This window comes from Fragaria vesca, linkage group LG6 (assembly GCF_000184155.1).
Source record: "Fragaria vesca subsp. vesca linkage group LG6, FraVesHawaii_1.0, whole genome shotgun sequence".
NCBI lineage: Eukaryota > Viridiplantae > Streptophyta > Magnoliopsida > Rosales > Rosaceae > Fragaria > Fragaria vesca.
In genome coordinates, this window is record NC_020496.1 from 25,103,267 (window position 1) to 25,121,293 (window position 18,027).

Below are 18,027 nucleotides of genomic sequence, written 5' to 3' on the forward strand. Positions count from 1 at the left end.
TATATATATATATATGATTTTTTTCAGTTGCGGACGTCCGCACCAATGATTTTGGTNCGGATTTCCATTTTTGCACCACTTTTTGATCGAATTTCCTCATCTCCACCGTCTAGTATCTAGATAATATTGTGTAGATCATCTCTACAAAATTTCAGCCAATTTGGTAATCGTTAAGGCCCTCAAACTCGAAAAACAAATGGACGGACTGAATTCTGTCCGGTTCATGTTTATACTAGAAAAACACAATTTTGAGGGCCTTAACGATCACCAAATTGGCTGAAATTTTACAGAGATAATCTACATAATATTATCTAGATACTAGACGGTGGAGATGAGGAAATTCGATCAAAAAGTGGTGCAAAAATGGAAATCCGCACCAAAACCATTGGTGCGGACGTCCGCACCCAAGAAGGGCTATATATACACACACACACTGAGTCATGGAAAGTTTAAATTGCCAATACAACATACACTCTGTTAGCGACAATCTCTCATAACCACTCTTCTCCTCAAATCAAGAGTGATTCTGATTCTCTTTCCTAATTATATGCTTGATTTCATTCTGTGTGATTGATACATTTTACACACTCGACCATATCGATAATCTCTATCTTGTATACATAAGCAAGATAAGGTACTTGGTCAATTTCAATTTTCGAATAGTGCTTTGAGATTGTAAGGAGCAGTGGAGTTGGGAGTTCCACTCCAGAATAGCATAGCAAATTGCTGATTGACCCTTTCTGTTGGATGACCAGAGTCGAAGAAGACATGGTCACTTGTATTCGGGCATAAATCATACTCTTTGGTTCCTCTCTGGCCTCCGCAGCTGAAAGTTCCTCTAAACGGACCACTTCCGCAACATGCCACCTTCCCCTCCTTAAAACCTAAAGATACCACCAGGACAAAATTAAAATGAGTTTATAACCTCCATACACAAGAGCTATAATATGATGGCAACTAGATAGTAGCGGAAGTGGTGTAAACCCAAATAAACTAGATAGTAGCACTAAACCCAAATTACTGTAATATGCATATCAAAAAGTTATATAAACACACACACAACCAAGAAATGAAAATGTACCATATTTAGAAGGGTTATTTATCCTGTCACTCAGAAACTCATTATAGTTGGAAAGCGAGTATCTGAATCCCTTGAGTTCAGTCTCCAGCTTCTGAAGGAGTTTGGGAAGTTCTTCATTATGGAGTTGTACATATGGTGTAATCGCTTCAAAGCATCCACCTTCTTTCCCCAATGGTCTTGAGAATGGTATACAACCAAGCGGATCAAGGGTAAGAAACCCAAACTTTCTTCCTCCTTTGTTGTATATTTCCTGTTACAATCGGTCACTCTATTAATAATTTATTACCAATTATCATTAGCAACTACCATATGTATGAAAATGAGAAATTGAGTTATCTAATTTATTTTGGAGTACATAGGCTTACTTTGATCGCTGTTGTTATGTTGCCTAGAACCATTCCTACAAATTCTCTGTGAGAGTGGGTTCGAAGGATGCTGGAGTTTGTCCCGAATATGTACGAGTAATCGTTGCTTCCGGCACTAAACAAGTAAACAGCTCTTGATATCAGAGTCTTGGCTTCTTCATCCCCCAAGTTCTTCGTCAATGACTCACGAACTCGCTCAAAATGTGAGAGTTGAGAATGAAGGTCTATCACCTGAAACAAGGTTCAGAGAACAAATACACATCTTGTTAAAGCTTAGTCAAGCATATAGACAAGTCTTAACTTTCATGATTAAGACCCAGTTAACTAATTCTATAATCATGTAAATGATCTTAATTGTTAACAAAACTTCAGACGCGATTAGGGTCATTTACATGATTATAGAACTAGTTAACTGGGAACTACATAGTACATATGGTGCAAAATCACACGTCACATACCAAACCGTGGAAAGTTTCAACCAGAGCACCAGCTCCTGCAGATGCAAAATTTGAGCCATTTGTAAATTGCTGGTTGCCGGGTTGTAGATACGGTGGAATTATTGGTAGGTTTGCGTACTCAGCTGTATCAGTAAAAATATTAGGGCAAAGCTATTTTTACTCTTAATATTTATGTACTAGTCTTATTCGTGATAGTAAAGTATCTGTAAGAAAGTTACCTATGAAATCCGAAATTAGACGACCATCCGAAAATCTTCCCGTTGGGTTCTTAAAAAAGGTTTCACCATATGGCTGAAAATTTGCCCGATAACTAGTGTTGGTGTAGTTATTGTTTCCGGCATCAAAAATTGAATCCCCAAAGATGAAAAGGGATGCATGTACCTTCGACGACAACCCACTCACGCTGTGGCTTAGGGTCGTGAGGATGAGAAGGCTTGTACAGAAACCAAAGATAAAATCATGGAAGCTGGTGTCTGCCATTTTAGACGCAGTGATCTTCACCAATTGTAGTTTCACTTGCTATTTATAAAGGCATGCATGCATTTGGGGGAAGGTGCAACAGAAACAGATCAGATATCAAGCATATGAGGTTTTGGAAAGTTAGACAACCATTAACATGCAAGCTGGTGTTTGCCATTTTAGATGCAATGTTGTATCTTCACCGATTTTAGTTTCAGTTGCTATTTGTAAGGGCGTGCATTTGTTGTCAGGTGCAACAGAAACAGATCGACCATATAAGCTTTTGGAAAGTTAAACAACTATTATCAATAAAAATCCCAAACCAAAACAATTGAACGGAAGTCATCCTCTTTCATATTAATATATTACATCGTTTTTATTAACTTGTTAATGCATGGTGGCCAACGTGTTCTTAATGCATGCTTTGCTCCAAAGTGTTCTCATATCGAGTAATTTAGAAATTTTATGACAATTTTGGGTCGTCGCCGATATCATTGTTTCTTGTAGTGAACAGAGAGTTAACATTGTCAAATGTGAATACAGTGCTAAAAATCAAGGTCCTGATGATAAAAACTTCAAGGTATAGCAAGTAAGCAACAATGACGAAAATTGGAAAACATAACGAGACAAAGAACAAAGAGAAAGGTGAATTGGTATTAGAATGTTGGTAATTATACAAAATGGTTGCAATCTGTAATGAAAGAAGAACGAAGAACCATTATCCCAACCTATTTCATTAACGAAGAACTTCTGCATATATGAGAGGGTGATGCTGATTATATAACCTATTCTCCAAGCTGATAAGAATATTGTCGGACTATATATGGTTTGGGCCTGCTAGGATATGGACTGGGCCTGCTACACTATTGCCTCTATATTCTTAACATACAGATCCAATCGATAACTCAATCTAGTATCTACATATGAAGAATTTAATTAAGACATATATAGTTTGTAATTTTCATTCGAATAGTGCTTTGAGATTGTAAGGAGAAGTGGAAATAGGAGTTCCACTCCAGAATAGCCTAGCAAATTGCTCATTGACCCTTTCTGTTGGATGTGCAGAGTCAAAGAAGACATATTCACTTGCATTAGGGCATAACTTATACTCTCTGATACCTCTCTGGCCTCCGCAGCTGAAAATTCCTCTATATGCACCGCTTCCACAACATGCCGCCTTCCCCTCCTCAAAACCTTAATTTGCCAAAAATGAAGTACAATGAGTACTTGAATAACCTTAAAACTTAACATACATATACAGTATATATGTATACGTAAATATGTAGCCAAGAAAATGAAAATGTACCATATTTAGAAGGGTGATTTATTCTCTCTCTCAGAAACTCATTATAGTCAGAAAGGGAGTATCTGAATCCCTTGAGTTTCGTCTCCAGCTTCTGAAGGAGTTTTGGAAGTGCTTTATTGTGGAGTTTTACGTACGGTGAAATTTCTTTAAAGCATCCTCGACCGTTTTGTTCCTGCTCAACTACTCTTGCGAAAGGTAAACAACCAAGAGGATCAAGGCTAAGAAACCCAAAATTTCTTCCTCCTTTCTTGTATATTTCCTGGTACAATGAAAATCACTTTCTTATTACTATTTATTTTCCCCTTCATCATTTAGCGAGTACCATATGTATAAAAGGGCCGGAGAAACAACTTGGTTATTATTTTGGAGTACTGAAAGCTTACATTGATCGCTGCAGTTATGTTGCCTAGAACCGTTCCTACAAATTCTCTGTGAGATTGAGTTCGAAGGATGCTGGAGTTTGTCCCGAATATGTACGAGTAATCGTTGCCTCCGACACTGAACAAGTAAACAGCTCTTGATATCAGAGTATTGGCTTCTTCCTCCCCCAAGTTCTTCGTCAATGACTCACGAACTCGCTCAAAATATGAAAGTTGAGAATGAAGGTCTATCACCTGAAACAAGGTTAAGACAACATCACACCAAATAAACATTTTGTTAACAATTAAGCAGAGACAAGTCTTACAAAATTTTTATATACACGCATGGCTTTCTTAACGGCAATTAATTAATCAATTAATTAATTAAGGTCAATTACATGATTATAGAACTAGTAAATTGGTGAACGATATAATTGAACATATAGGTGCAAAATCACACGTCACATACCAAACCTTGGCTAGTTTCAACCAAAGCACCAGCTCCTGCAGATGCAAAGTTTGCACCATATGTAAATTGATGATTGCCTGGCTGCAGATATGGTGGAATGAAAGGCAGGTTTGCGTACTCAGCTGGAACAACAAAATATTTAAGTACGTACGTATGTAAAGTTATTTTCACTAATCAATAGTATTCTTAGAACTCCTCGATATAAATTGTATGGTATATTTATTTTACCTATAAAATCAGAAATTAGACGACCATCGGAAAATCTTCCCGTTGGGTGCTTGAAAAAGGATTCACCGTATGGCCGAAAATTTGCTCGCAGACTAGTGTTGATGTAGTTATTGTTTCCAGCATCAAAAATCGAGTCGCCGAAGATGAAAAGGGATACATGTTCCTCCGACGGCAACCCGATCTCGCCGTGGCTTAGGGTAGTGATGATGAGAAGGCTTGTACAGAAACCAAAGATAAACTTATGGAAGCTGCTGTGTGCCATTTTAGACGCAGTGATCTTCACCGATTGTTGTTTCAGCTAGCTGCTATTTATAAAGCCATTTGGGGGCAGGTTCAACAGAAACAGATCAAGCACATGAGGTTTTGGAAAGTCAAACAACCAGAACAATTGAACGTCATCATCTTTTATATTACACTCTTCATCGACTTGTTCATAGAAATATAAGTTTCCATACATCTGCTCTTGAAAATTTTGACTTTTAATATTAGGAAGATAATTATATGTGAGTAGAATCTGGATTGCTTGTATCATTCTGTGTTCGAGAATAAACTTTCCCCAGCAGACACTCGCATTTTGATTGCATATAATGGAACTAGTACCTCTTCCAGAAGCAAAGACGTATTCTTTTTCGCCAAGAGATAACTAGTAGTGGCATATGGATGCATAAGAATGAAAACTTCAGTATGTGTTCAATCCTAAATTCCAAATCGATCTATATTCTCCTACTTGATACCATATATTATATCTCTATATGTGCACTGGACCAAATTGTTAATTACTTTGATGATATGAAAGGGTCATTTATAAAAGGATGTGCTAGCTAGCTAGAGCATCTTCCTCTTTTATTTAAAGGTTAAAATTTAGCTTTAGTAGATGGCGAAGCTTCTCTATACGTTGAGGTAGGCAACTTACTCAAGCCTCGACGGCACACGCACAAGTAGTACACCCATTCAACAACTTGAAACTTATTTTGCATATATTTATATATAGATGGATCCATTGAAAAATTCTGAATGTGATTGAAACAATTTGTGTTATTAATCCCTCTACAAGATAGGGTTTTATTTGTGGGGTTGTGCTGATGATATTCTTCCTCCTGCTATCTTAACTTAGTACTTGCTTTGGAATAGTTCTTTCAAACTGTAAAGTCCGGTGGAATTGGCAGGTACTCCGCTCCAGAATTGTTTAACAAATTGCTGATAGAGCCTTTCAGTTCCATGACCCGAGTCAAAGAAGACATGCTCGCTAACATTCTCACATAACTCATACTCAGTCACACCTCTCTTTCCTCCACAGCTCAGAATTCCATTATACGGACCGCTTCCACAGCATGCCACTTTTCCTTCCTCAAAACCTTTTGATAAAAAAACAATGTATCAACAAAGAAGTGTAAAGTTATTTCACGTATGACATATATATCATGAAGAATGAAAGAGATGACTGCACAAGTATGTACGCACCATATTTTGAAGGGTAGTCCATTCTTTCTTTAAGAAAATCATGAAATTCTGAAAATGAGTATTTGAATCCCTCGAGCTCTTTCTCTAGATTTTCCAGGACTTTTGGAAATTCTCTGTTGTGCAGTGTGATATATGGTGTAATTTCATCCAAGCATGCACCACTTTGTCTCACTTCAAGTATTCTGGCGAAGGGTACACAAGCGAGGGGCCAAATGCTGAAAAACCCAAAATGTCTTCCTCCTTTCTTATATACTTCCTATCATATCAAAATTTACAAGTATGATTTGTTATCCATGGTGACCAACAATATATTTGGCTTAGTGTTATCAAAATGGATAATATGACAAGTGAACACACTTGTTTTAATTTTGTTGAGTCTGATCATAACATAACATGCATGTTTGATATCTAACAATAGAGATTGTTATTTATAATCAAGTACTAATGAAAAACTTACCCTAGCCTGACCAGTCCAGTTATGTTGAGTATAACCACCCCTACATATTCCTCAGGAGAGTAAGATCGAAGCGTGCTGGAGTTTGTCTCAAATGGAAAAACGTAATCGTTGCTCCCAATGCTAAATAAGTATACAGCTCTTGACAGTAAAGCCTTCACTTCTTCACTCCCTAATTTCTGCCTCAACGTTTTCCTGGCACTCTCAAAATATATGTTGAGTATGAAGGTCTATCACCTGAAAAAATGCTCGATCGACTAATTACAAGAATAAATTAGTTGCACATTATTATGGAATGAAGTAATCTACTGATATGCATTCAAGTAGATTGGAGATATAATGGAGTAAATGGTGGATCGGGATTCTGACATATCCTTTCTATGAATGTTTATAGGATCTTAATATATGTAATCATGCCTTTCCTAGAATAGTTATCATGGTAGATGTATATAGACCAATTCATTGTACTGTTATCATATCTATATAGAACATATTTCATTCACAATTTCTTTATGGTATCAGAGCACTGATCTTGGTGACTCTAGAGACTCATCCATCTTCCGCAAACATATCAAACACAGTCAAACTAGACACTATCAAATCGACGTTATGGCCAACACAGAAGAACACACTGTCCAAAGCCTCACCAGATATGACATACCTGCATATCCTACACCACAACGCATAGTCACACCCAACTGCAATATCACACATACTGATCCTCATTATACATTATATTGGATCGTAGACAGTGGAGCAACGGATCATGTTTCTTATTTATCACCTACTCACAACAAAATTACAACATCTCATAATTTTGTTGGTCTACCTAATGGTGGGAAAGCCACCATTGAGAGCATTGGAACAATTAAGTTGTCAACAGATTTGATCTTGATGGTGTTCTTCATGTACCTAAATTCCGAGTAAATTTGATATATGTGAGTAAATTGACTCGAGCTTTGAAATGCATTGTGATTTTTTACCCGGATTTTTGTGTTGTGCAGGACGTGGATACGAAGAGGACGATTGGCCTGGGCAAGCATTTTAACGGACTCTACTACCTCAACCCAAGCCAAAACCCTCACCTAGCAAATCATGTCACACGTACCTCAGACCTTTGGCATCAATGGCTTGGACACCTGTCATCTTCACCTATTCACTGGTTATCTCAAACCATTCCTAAAATAGTTTTTGATCCACAACATGTGTGTGATATTTGTCCTTTAGCCAAACAAACTCGTTTATCTTTTCCTTCAGGTTCAATAAAATCCACTACACCTTTTGACTTGATTCATTGTGATATTTGGGGCCCTCACAAAACTCACACTCATTCTGAAGCACGTTATTTTCTCACCATTGTTGATGATTTTACTCGCTTCACTTGGGTTCATCTCATGAAATTAAAATCCAACACACAACCCTTGATCCGAAATTTCTTCTCTTGGGTTAAAACACAATTCCAACGTGATATCAAAATCTTGCGTGCCGATAATGGGGGTGAATTTACATCAATGCGTTCTTTTTTTGATTCCCATGGTACCATTTTCCAACACACTTGCACTTACACTCCACAACAAAATGGAGTCGTTGAGCGCAAACATCGTCATCTTCTAAATGTGGCTCGTGCTCTTCGTTTTCAAGCCAATTTACCTTTAAAGTTTTGGGGAGAAAGTGTTACTACTACTTGTTATCTTATAAATCGACTCCCCACACCACTTCTTTCCCACAAATCCCCTTATGAGTTGTTACATGGCATTCCACCCACTTATACTCACCTTCAGGTTTTCGGTTGCTTATGTTTTACCACCAATCTTACCCCAAAACACAAATTCGACAAACGTGCAAATCCTTGTATCTTTCTTGGGTACCCTCTTGGACAAAAAGGTCATCGAGTTTATGATCTTGAGAATCAAAATTTTTTTACCTCTCGAGATGTTGTTTTTCGTGAACATATTTTTCCATGTTCTGCACTTCCTAAAGAGGACCAAGAGGATTTTCTAGTCCTTCCCATCTCTGACACAAACCCAACCTATTCTTTCAGCCCACTATCCAATCAGCCCAATCCAATTTCAGTTGATAATTCTCATTCCACAACCAGATCGGCCTCCACTTCTTCTCCAGACCCCAATCCTTCTCCTCCTGACCTCACCTCGCCGTCACAGCCACCGGCGCCGGTCAACTCCGACCCCATATCGGCACCCCCCAACTCCGACCCTAATCCGGTCGTTCCGGATCCCATGCCGACGCCGCTCCACTCACCTCTAAAGATGTATTCCCGTTGTCCTACAGCCTCCGACGCCACCACCTCGTCGGCGCCCCCTCCAGCGTTGCCATCGTCAGCGGACCTTCCTCTTTCTTCTTCTCCATCTCTTCTGCCGCCATGCCCAAGCCAGCTGCTTCCCTTCCCGGCAGGAACCACACCACCATCCCAGCCTCCGCCACCACCGGTGCAGCCTTCTCCACCACCACACTTACCACCACCGGCTTCCACTCCACCACCATCACCTGAACCAGAATCAACTCCATTCCCGGAACCAGCCTTGACTCCGTCCTCACCTCCACCTGCAGTCACACGCCGATCCCATCGTACCCGCCAACCACCTCCCTACCTCAGTTATTACCAAACTCACCACTCTGTTTTGCTTGGCCCAGACAACGGTCTCTCCTCCACGTCCGGCACTCGTTATCCACTTCAGAGGTACGTCTCTTATTCTGGCTTGTCATCCGGTTATCGCTCTTTTATACACAATGTTTCTTAGTTGGTTGAACCAGCAAGCTATGAGCAGGCTCGTCATGATCCTAATTGGGTTGCGGCAATGCATTCTGAGATTCAGGCTCTTGAAGATAACCGCACATGGTCTATGGTTCCTCTGCCTTCTGGTCATCATCCCATTGGCTGTAAATGGGTTTTCAAAATTAAATATCATGCTGACTGCACAATTGAGCGCTATAAAGCCCAGCTTGTAGCCAAGGGATTCACACAACGCGAAGGTATTGATTATAAAGATACTTTTGCACCTGTTGCGAAATTGATCACTGTGCGTTGTCTGTTAGCAGTTGTTGCAGCAAGGCATTGGCCTTTGCACCAAATGGATGTCCAGAACGCCTTCCTCCATGGTCAACTCACTGAGGAGGTGTATATGCTGCCACCTCCTGGTTATAGTCGACAGGGGGAGAACATGGTTTGTCGACTTCACAAATCCCTCTATGGTCTTAAGCAAGCATCTCGCAGTTGATTTCAGCGTTTTCATTCTGCCATCCAAGAAATTGGTTTTCAGCAATCTCATGCCGATTATTCTCTGTTTACACAAGTTCATGGGAATTCTATTATTGTGATATTGTTGTATGTTGATAACATGGTTATAACAGGGAACAATGAGAAGGCAATTGAAGATCTCAAGAAGTTCCTCAACAGTTGTTTTAAGATTAAAGATCTTGGACCCCTCAAGTATTTTCTTGGCATAGAAGTTGCACGATCCAAAGCTGGAATTTCAATTTGTCAACGTAAGTATACGTTGGATATATTGGAGGAGGCAGGACTTCTTGGTGTGAAACCTACCAAGGTACCTATGGAGCCTGACTTGGTGTTAACTGAGAAAGGGAGTGATGCTCTCAAGGATCCCTCTCGGTATAGGAGATTGGTTGGGAAGCTAATTTATCTTACAATCACTAGACCAGACATTACATATGCTGTGAACACACTCAGTCAATTTATGCAGGAACCTAAGGTGCATCATCTCAAAACAGCAAACCGACTTCTTCAATACCTTAAGGCAGTTCCTGGACAAGGCTTATTATTCCCTTCAGATAGTTCACCCTTGTTGGTCGCCTATTGCGATGCAGACTGGGCAAGATGTCCCATCACCAGAAGATCAGTAACAGGGTATTGTATTTTTCTTGGTAAGTCACTTGTGTCATGGAATTGTGTCATGGAAAAGCAAGAAGCAAGCCACAGTTTCAAGATCATCTGCCGAAGCTGAATATCGTTCTATGGCTGCAACCACGTGTGAACTCAGTTGGTTGAGATACTTATTGAAAGACTTGCAGGTGCAACATCCTGAGGCAGCAAGGTTATTCTGTGATAATCAGGCAGCCTTACACATTGCAGTAAATCCAGTATACCATGAGCGAACGAAGCACATTGAGTTAGATTGCCATACGGTTCGAGAGAGAATTCAAAAGGGTGAAGTCAAGACTGCTTATGTGCAAACTGGAAAACAGATTGCAGACTTGTTTACCAAGCCTCTGCATGCGCCAATATTCCACACACACCTTAGCAAGTTGGGTGTGATAAACATTCACTCTGCAACTTGAGGGGGAGTATTATGGAATGAATTGTAATCTACTGATATGCATTCAAGTAGATTGGAGATATAATGGAGTAAATGGTGGATCGGGATTTTGACATATCCTTTCTATGAATGTTTATAGGATCTTGATATATGTAATCATGCCTTTCCTAGAATAGTTATCATGGTAGATGTATATAGACCAATTCATTGTACTGTTATCATATCTATACAGAACATATTTCATTCACAATTTCTTTACACATATCTACTGATTTATTAGACGCATGCATTTAGTTTTCATTCAGTTTTCATAGCTAGAGTTTACATATGGACTATATGCTGAAAAATAAGTAACAAGCTTTCACATAGGTTCCACTTTTATTTCACATACGTACAGAGCCTGCGCGAGTTTCAACTAGAGCACCAGCTCCTGCAGAAGCAAAGTTTACACCATATGTAAACTCATGATTACCGGGCTTCAGATATGGTTGGATAAGTGGCAACTTCGCATAATCCGCTGCAAACAATAAACTTAACATGTCAATGCTTAGGTTTAATACACAACTTAACAATATTTCAACTTTCGAAAACTGTATTACATATCATACCAATGAAATCTGGGATTATGCGACCATCGGAAAATCTACCGGTCGGGGACTTGAAGAAGGTTTCACCGTACGGCCAATAATTTGCCTTTCCAATTGTGTTGATGTAGTTATTATTGCCAGCATCATATATTGAATCGCCGAATATGAAGAGAGGTACATGTTTTTTTGACTACCCGACATGGCCGTGGCTTTGGGTTGTAACGATGAGAAGGTTTGTACAGAGTGCAAAAACAAGCATTTGAAACTTCACCATATTATTAACTGATCTGTCTCTACTACTAGATACGTAATATATATCTTCACCTTGTTTAACTTAGAGCCTCCCAGTTATGTAGTACTTCCATTACTATTTATAGGAAAATCCGGAGGGCCAAAATTCTACATAATAACTAAACGTGCATATGAAGAAAATATAATAGTATGATTCTATTGAACATGAGTTAGTTTAGATTATCTCCGGCAAAAATGTCAAAAGTGATCGCCATGCCAAATTTGAACACATGCATGTTTGTAATTTGTAAATGATTCTTTTGTCTATGTTTTGGCCACACCAGTAAGTCTGGGTATGCAAAGTCTCTTTTAGTCGTTGCGGGCGTGTCACCGCGCGGACGCGGAATGTAGTTGTTGTAGTAGCCGGGTGCGCTTAGTCTTCTGCTTCTAATCAAGCGACTGAGGATGGAGAGAACACCAACTCCACTACAGGGTTCTTCAGATTCGCCTTGCGTACTGAGCAAGGACTTACAGTAGTCCGTCTGAGCGTCACAATATCGATACTCGACGTAGGGTCGAGCAGAGCTTCAATTGGAAAGGAGAGGAAAAAAAAACAAAGCTCCGGAGAGCGTACAAGGAAACTAAAGCAAAGCTCCAGGGAGCGTCTGGAGGTTCGACTAGGTCGAGAATTGTATTGTACTTTGTAATTGTTGAGTTGTTGAGTGTTGTCTAGAGAGTGAGCCTCGAACTCTTTCATATAGAGTTATTTAGGGCCACATGTATTGACCCAAAGCATATCAAAGACTTATAGAAGTCTTCAACGATAAATGTGACGTAGGTGATGTTAATCGTTTGTTTAACACGATTATCCTTTCACTACAAAAAAAGTGATCTAAGGCCACTTTAATCGTGAGATGATTATATGGCACGAAATGGCTATTGTGGTACATTACCTCACATACAATGGTAAACGTGAGTATCCCATTTTTGTATAATTTTTCCTTGCTTGCTTGTGTCAGAAAACTGACACTGCCACTATTTTTTACCCTTATTTAATACTTTCTGAGCAAAAGATGAGAAGACCCGATTATTATTTTCTTTTTCCTTTTTTTCTCTTTATTTTCAGCCATACACTGGATAAGCCTTAAGTTATCTCAACACTTCAACTTTTTCATCCCCTCTCTCTCTCTCTTGATGAAACTCTCTCCCTGCTCTTGTTTCTTCGCGTCTCCGCAATTATTCTTTCAATCTCAGAGGCTTCATCACTACAGTCGAGCTAACAGCGACCCCAAACTGGTTATGTCCCTCTCTCTCCTCCCCCTCTCTCTATTTTCAGTCAGTTTCTCTCTGAATTCAATAGTGGTTTTGGTATTAATTTGGGTCTAATAATCTAGGATAGGTTGTTCGAGGTTATGCTCTCCATGAATGTTGGTGATCTCTCTTGTATGATCAGCTCAAAGCACCGATCGTTTTAAAATTTAGGTAGTTTTCCTTTTGATCTAGGTTAGGGATCGATAATTTTATCACAATGTTAATAAATTTGAAGCTTAATTAATTGTTGTTTTCTGATTACCGTGGGCACTCTACTCTGCTCAGGGATTTCCACAGTCTGGTGTTGGATTTGCAACATCGATCGATTATGCGAAGCTTGTAACTAAACTGTCATTTGGCTATATGAGGTTAGTAAGACCTGATTCTTGGTTACTATGTAAGTTATTTGACACACTACTTTCTGTAATTTGCTAAAGTGCAGTTGTCACTGTGTTTTGTTTTAGATGACAATCATGGCAAAGAGAAGTGTCATGTACCCTTCTGTGGTTTACTATACTTCTAGTCTCCTTGAGCAATTGTAAGTGATAGTTCTCAGAAATTTTAGACTTCATTGGTTTCAGTAGTTTTGTTGTATTAACACCTTGTCAATGTGAACCACAGTATAACTACATGTTAGGCACATTCGTTGTATTATGGATGTTATGTGGGTTTTGTCATGTACATTAATTTCTTTATATCCTTTGCAACAATTGGTTATGTTTTATATTACCAGCTTTTTATTATACATTGGTATCAATATTTACTTATGCAAATCTATTGTGACCATTAGCTTTATAGTTCTTACGTGAAACAGCATAGTCATACTACTCTTCAAATTCTTTTACGTGGAAGTTATTTAAAAAGTAAGTTGTTGTATGTGCAGGCCAATATTGAAGATATTAATGTTTCTAATAATAAGATAAAGGTTGCAAAACTAGCAAGGTAACTTCTACAAACTGATGCTTACAGAAAAAGTAGCTAAGAGAGGTTGATTAATAAGCATGTTGTTGTACTTGTGTTGATTTCTCAGACTCCTGGTTTAAGTATGAAATTTTGAATTCACAATGTCCAATTTGATTGCCTGTAACATGAAGTATTTTGCAATATGCAGACATAGAATTATGTTAGTGCAGAGTTTTATATATATATGTTGTACCATTAAATCTTGATCTTTATAACCATATGATGCTCACATGGCTTGCAATTCCATTGCAATTGAGCGTCGCAGCAAGTCCATTGAAATATATGTGAGTTACAAATTATTATTAGCACTTTCAAGTACATGTATAGTTTCAACATATCATTGCTCAAAGGATAATGCTCTTCATATTATTCCTTCTGCTTTGCTGAGATGCGATTCATTTGTAATAAAATTCTAAGTCAATGATTTTTGGACACCTAACAACTCCCTTTTCATGAGTATGGTGTTTTGCCTTTTTGATATAGTCTGTGTGAACCGGAAAATTGAAGAAATCTCTTCTCCAGTGTTGATTTGCAATGGGGGAAGGGCCCATGTTTTGGGTACTCAAGTCTGCAGTTAGAGTCTAGTGCAATGCTTGTAACTTCGCTGACATTCCTCATCTTCATCCTACTTTTAGCTGTGAGTTCATGATCCTGTTCCATTATCATTATCACACACTACAAAAAATATAAGCAAAAACCAATTTTTTTTCCCACCACAAAGCTATTATGATTATTATTGTCACACGCTGGAAAGCTATTATGATTTGAATGACAATGTCCAATATGATGCAATGCACCCTGATATTCTGATCCTTTTGCAATATGTAGTTAGAGAATATGTTAGTGTAGGCTTGAATTATATACTTCTGTGTTCACAATATGTAGTCTTTTGCAACTGGGCAACTGGGTGTGTTATCAGATTCTGTGTTCAATTTAAGCATATGTCATAAGAGAGATGATGTTTGCTTTGTGTTTGAGGTAGTATGTATGACTCATAAATTTCTTTAACCCTGCAAGGTGTGGACAGCAGGAAACCTGCAGTTGGGGTTGAGACAGATGAGTCTGGAGGCACAGTGATCGTGGCAAAGGTGCATGAAGAGGCTTCCAGTAATTGAAATTATAATTCAATTGGTAACAGAAAAATTCTCAGTTAATATGAAGCTGTCTGATGAGGTTATTAGTGAGCAGTTAGGTTATAACATTTAGTGTGTAGATATAGTGTTTTTCAATTCATGTTTGTAATTACTGACCTCTATTGCGTTTTCTCATGTGGAACTGAGAGATTTAATACAATGGTTGTTATCAAAGAAACAATTTTACACTAATTGTATTTGTATTAAATATTGAATTGATTTTTTTTTTTAAATTAATTTTGTAGAGTCACGAAAGCAGTACTATATATAATAATATAATAGGCACAATGTTGAGGCCTCTGATAGGTTCTGGTGGTAGGTCCCAAGCGAGACCCATGTGAAGCAGATCCACGAATGTTGTACAATTGTGGGCAACAAGACAATAGCCACCACACAGCAAAGGCCACATTACCTGTAAGTGTTGCTGCAGCGTGGGGGAAGCTTATCCCCACATTTAATCGTGGGTATAGGGGTCAAAGCCCACGAATAAAAAAAGTGGGTATTGATTGGTTTTTTGGTAGTGTTTGGTGAAGTAACTAACTGCCTCTATGTAGAAGAGTAGAACTCTCGTGAAGATGTGGACGTGCACTGTTGATCATCCATGCAAACACAATTAAGGAGTAGAGTCCTTAATTCTCACATACATCTTCACGTGCATGGGAAACCCTAAACTCCTCAATTATCCCTGACATGCATGGTCTTTCAATCAATCAAGGACACTTGCTCCCTTAATCATTCAGTCAACATATGTGGCTAATGCCTTAGTCCTCTCCCATGCGGACTCTTCTTCTCTGTTTCTTCTTGCTTCATGGCGAAGTCTCCCGCTCGAAGGCATCTCGCCTCGCTCAATCTTCTACGCAAAGTCAGTCCACTTTGCATGCATCTCGCCTCCATATTTAAAACTCCATTTCTATGTGAAGTCTATAACTCTTTGCAGGCAAGCATCTTTCTCCGCCTGTAAACTTATCCCGCTTGCATGCTCACCGCTTCATATTGAATCAAGTCCACTCACGTCTCTTAGTCCCTCTATACCACGCGAAGTCTTTTTGTCCATGCAAACTTGTCTAGCTCGCATGACTTTGCTAACGGGCCATCACTTGTAAACCCAATATTTCGGGCTCACCGATGTGGACCATGAATTTAACTAATATTCATATAGACAATTATTGTCCAGTAAAATATTAATTTGGGTGTAAACAGCCTAGTTTCAACTCCATCCGATATATCAAAGTTCAAGTTGCATGAAATCAGTCGCCCCATACATGCATTTAATTCCGGTGCATGTGTTATGTTTAGCCACCAGGGATTCAGTCTTGATCATGATGATTACAAGAAATGATCCCATCCATGTTTGCTAGCATGTTCCTATTCAGGGTCCGACTTGAGATTTGGAAACCCGAGACGAGTTTCAAAAATGGTGTCCTTTAATGATTATACGAGAAGAAAAAAAAACAACGATGACTATACAACATTGTGTCACACGACTATCTAATAGTAACTCTACGAGTATCACATATTAGATAAACAACAATTCTTCAATTCTAAGCTCTTTAATCGTTTACAAGTCATCAGATAAAGGTATATCAAGTACTGTTTATATCTCTATAAATCTCTGAAGAGATCCTTGAGATTGTACAGACCCAAAGGCTTATAGTCACCTTCCCCACTCCACATTTCATGAGCCAATTGGCTATAAACCTTGTCAGTCAAGTGGAAAGAGTCCCAAAACACGTATTCATTAGGGTTTTGGCACAACTCAAACTCCTTGACGATTCTCTTGCCTCCACAGCTAAACACCCCTCGAAACTGACCTGTTCCGCAGCATGCTGATTTTCCTTCTTTAAAACCTTCGTCACACATACACACTATTAGTTCAAAACCTTAGTGGCTGGAATCGGCTATATACCAATTGACAATTGTTATTTGATAATTAATTGATGATTATTGTAGATCGGGTATGTATGTACCATATTTCGAAGGATGTCTGGTTCTCTGTCTAAGGCTGTGGTTCAAGTCGTAGAGTGAATACTTAAAACCCTTCAACTGGCTTCCTAGCTTCCTGAGAACTTTGAAGAGAGCTTGGTTATGTAATCTGGCAAGTGATGAAACTTCTTCTAAGCAGCTACCGTTATTTTCTGGTTTGATTATTCTCAAACCCGGGAGACAACCTAATCTCGGCAAATTGATGAAACCAAATTTTCGACCCCCTCCTGCATAAATCTCCTGCCAAATTAGCTTTACAGTCAGTCGAGATCGATAACATTCGAAATTTCAGAAATATTATCTTACCAACAATGACAATGTTTTAATTTTCTCACACTATTAGTACGTAATAAAGAAAAGGAGTAAAATAGTGATGCATACTTGGATGATAGTCGTCAAATTGCCGATGACCATTCCTACGTACTCGGAATGAGAGTGGGACTTGAAAATAGGGGAGTCGATCAGGAAAGGGCTCATGTAATCGTTGGTTCCGATGTTAAACAAGTAGACGGCTCTTGACAGTGTCATCTTGGCTTCAGCATCGCCCAATTTGTGTCTGAACCAGGTCTCTACCTTCTTGTAATTTCTTAGTTGTGTTTTTAGATCAATCACCTGCAAAATGGATAATATGAATGTGGTCCATGCACTTTTCTAATTTAGTTAAATAGATGTGAAATTCTCTAGACACCAAGAGTTTGCCAATTTCTTTTTGGCTCCATACACTTTCACTTTATACATTTCTTTAGAAACACAAAACCTGTGAACTAAATCTAAAGTTTGAGTTATTAACAAAAAAAATGATTTTTGGCCTTAATAAGGCCTAAAATTTGTGGTCTTAATCTTAGGTGGCATGCTATGTCACCTAAACACATCATCGATCAATTAAA

At 38.7% G+C, this 18,027-nt stretch overlaps 3 protein-coding genes, 1 non-coding gene and 1 pseudogene across 4 annotated transcripts in view; 1 reads left to right on the forward strand and 4 right to left on the reverse strand.

The window, feature by feature from the left end:
- Window positions 1-648: 648 nt before the first annotated feature.
- LOC101295552 (GDSL esterase/lipase 1-like) lies at window positions 649-2,384 on the reverse strand. The gene is made up of 5 exons (XM_004305731.1): window positions 2,123-2,384; window positions 1,905-2,026; window positions 1,447-1,677; window positions 1,082-1,331; window positions 649-884 (listed from the first exon to the last, which is right to left on the reverse strand). Exons 1-5 carry the CDS (start codon window positions 2,382-2,384, stop codon window positions 649-651), a joined length of 1,101 nt encoding a protein of 366 aa, XP_004305779.1.
- Window positions 2,385-2,999: 615 nt separating this feature from the next.
- LOC101315067 (GDSL esterase/lipase 5-like) lies at window positions 3,000-5,000 on the reverse strand. The gene is made up of 5 exons (XM_004303695.1): window positions 4,726-5,000; window positions 4,498-4,619; window positions 4,053-4,283; window positions 3,670-3,928; window positions 3,000-3,557 (listed from the first exon to the last, which is right to left on the reverse strand). Exons 1-5 carry the CDS (start codon window positions 4,985-4,987, stop codon window positions 3,325-3,327), a joined length of 1,107 nt encoding a protein of 368 aa, XP_004303743.1. The 5' UTR covers window positions 4,988-5,000; the 3' UTR covers window positions 3,000-3,324.
- Window positions 5,001-5,835: 835 nt separating this feature from the next.
- On the reverse strand, window positions 5,836-11,884 carry LOC101295845 (annotated as a pseudogene).
- Window positions 11,885-13,523: 1,639 nt separating this feature from the next.
- Window positions 13,524-15,328, forward strand: LOC101315360. The gene is made up of 2 exons (XR_184996.1): window positions 13,524-14,661; window positions 15,052-15,328. It is a non-coding gene; the product is annotated as an uncharacterized LOC101315360 (transcript).
- A 1,425-nt stretch (window positions 15,329-16,753) lies between these two features.
- LOC101290782 (GDSL esterase/lipase 5-like) overlaps window positions 16,754-18,027 on the reverse strand; it is a 6,095-nt gene continuing 4,821 nt past the window's right edge. The window contains exons 3-5 of the mRNA XM_004303696.1: window positions 17,522-17,752; window positions 17,125-17,380; window positions 16,754-17,004 (exon numbers count right to left, since the gene is read on the reverse strand). Of these exons, the coding sequence (XP_004303744.1) occupies window positions 16,760-17,004; window positions 17,125-17,380; window positions 17,522-17,752 (732 nt within the window). The 3' untranslated portion in view covers window positions 16,754-16,759. The remainder of the gene's footprint in view (window positions 17,005-17,124; window positions 17,381-17,521; window positions 17,753-18,027) is intronic.

Excerpts from the sequence above, each read along its gene's own strand:
- LOC101295552 (XM_004305731.1), bottom strand. The coding sequence starts at position 2,384 with ATGGCAGACACCAGCTTCCATGATTTTATCTTTGGTTTCTGTACAAGC. Across the intron at positions 2,027-2,122 it reads TCTAATTTCGGATTTCATAG|CTGAGTACGCAAACCTACCA; the intron begins GTAACTTTCTTA and ends TTACTGATACAG. Across the intron at positions 1,678-1,904 it reads TTGAAACTTTCCACGGTTTG|GTGATAGACCTTCATTCTCA; the intron begins GTATGTGACGTG and ends ACCTTGTTTCAG.
- LOC101315067 (XM_004303695.1), bottom strand. The coding sequence starts at position 4,987 with ATGGCACACAGCAGCTTCCATAAGTTTATCTTTGGTTTCTGTACAAGC. Across the intron at positions 4,284-4,497 it reads TTGAAACTAGCCAAGGTTTG|GTGATAGACCTTCATTCTCA; the intron begins GTATGTGACGTG and ends ACCTTGTTTCAG. Across the intron at positions 3,558-3,669 it reads AAATCACCCTTCTAAATATG|GTTTTGAGGAGGGGAAGGCG; the intron begins GTACATTTTCAT and ends TGGCAAATTAAG.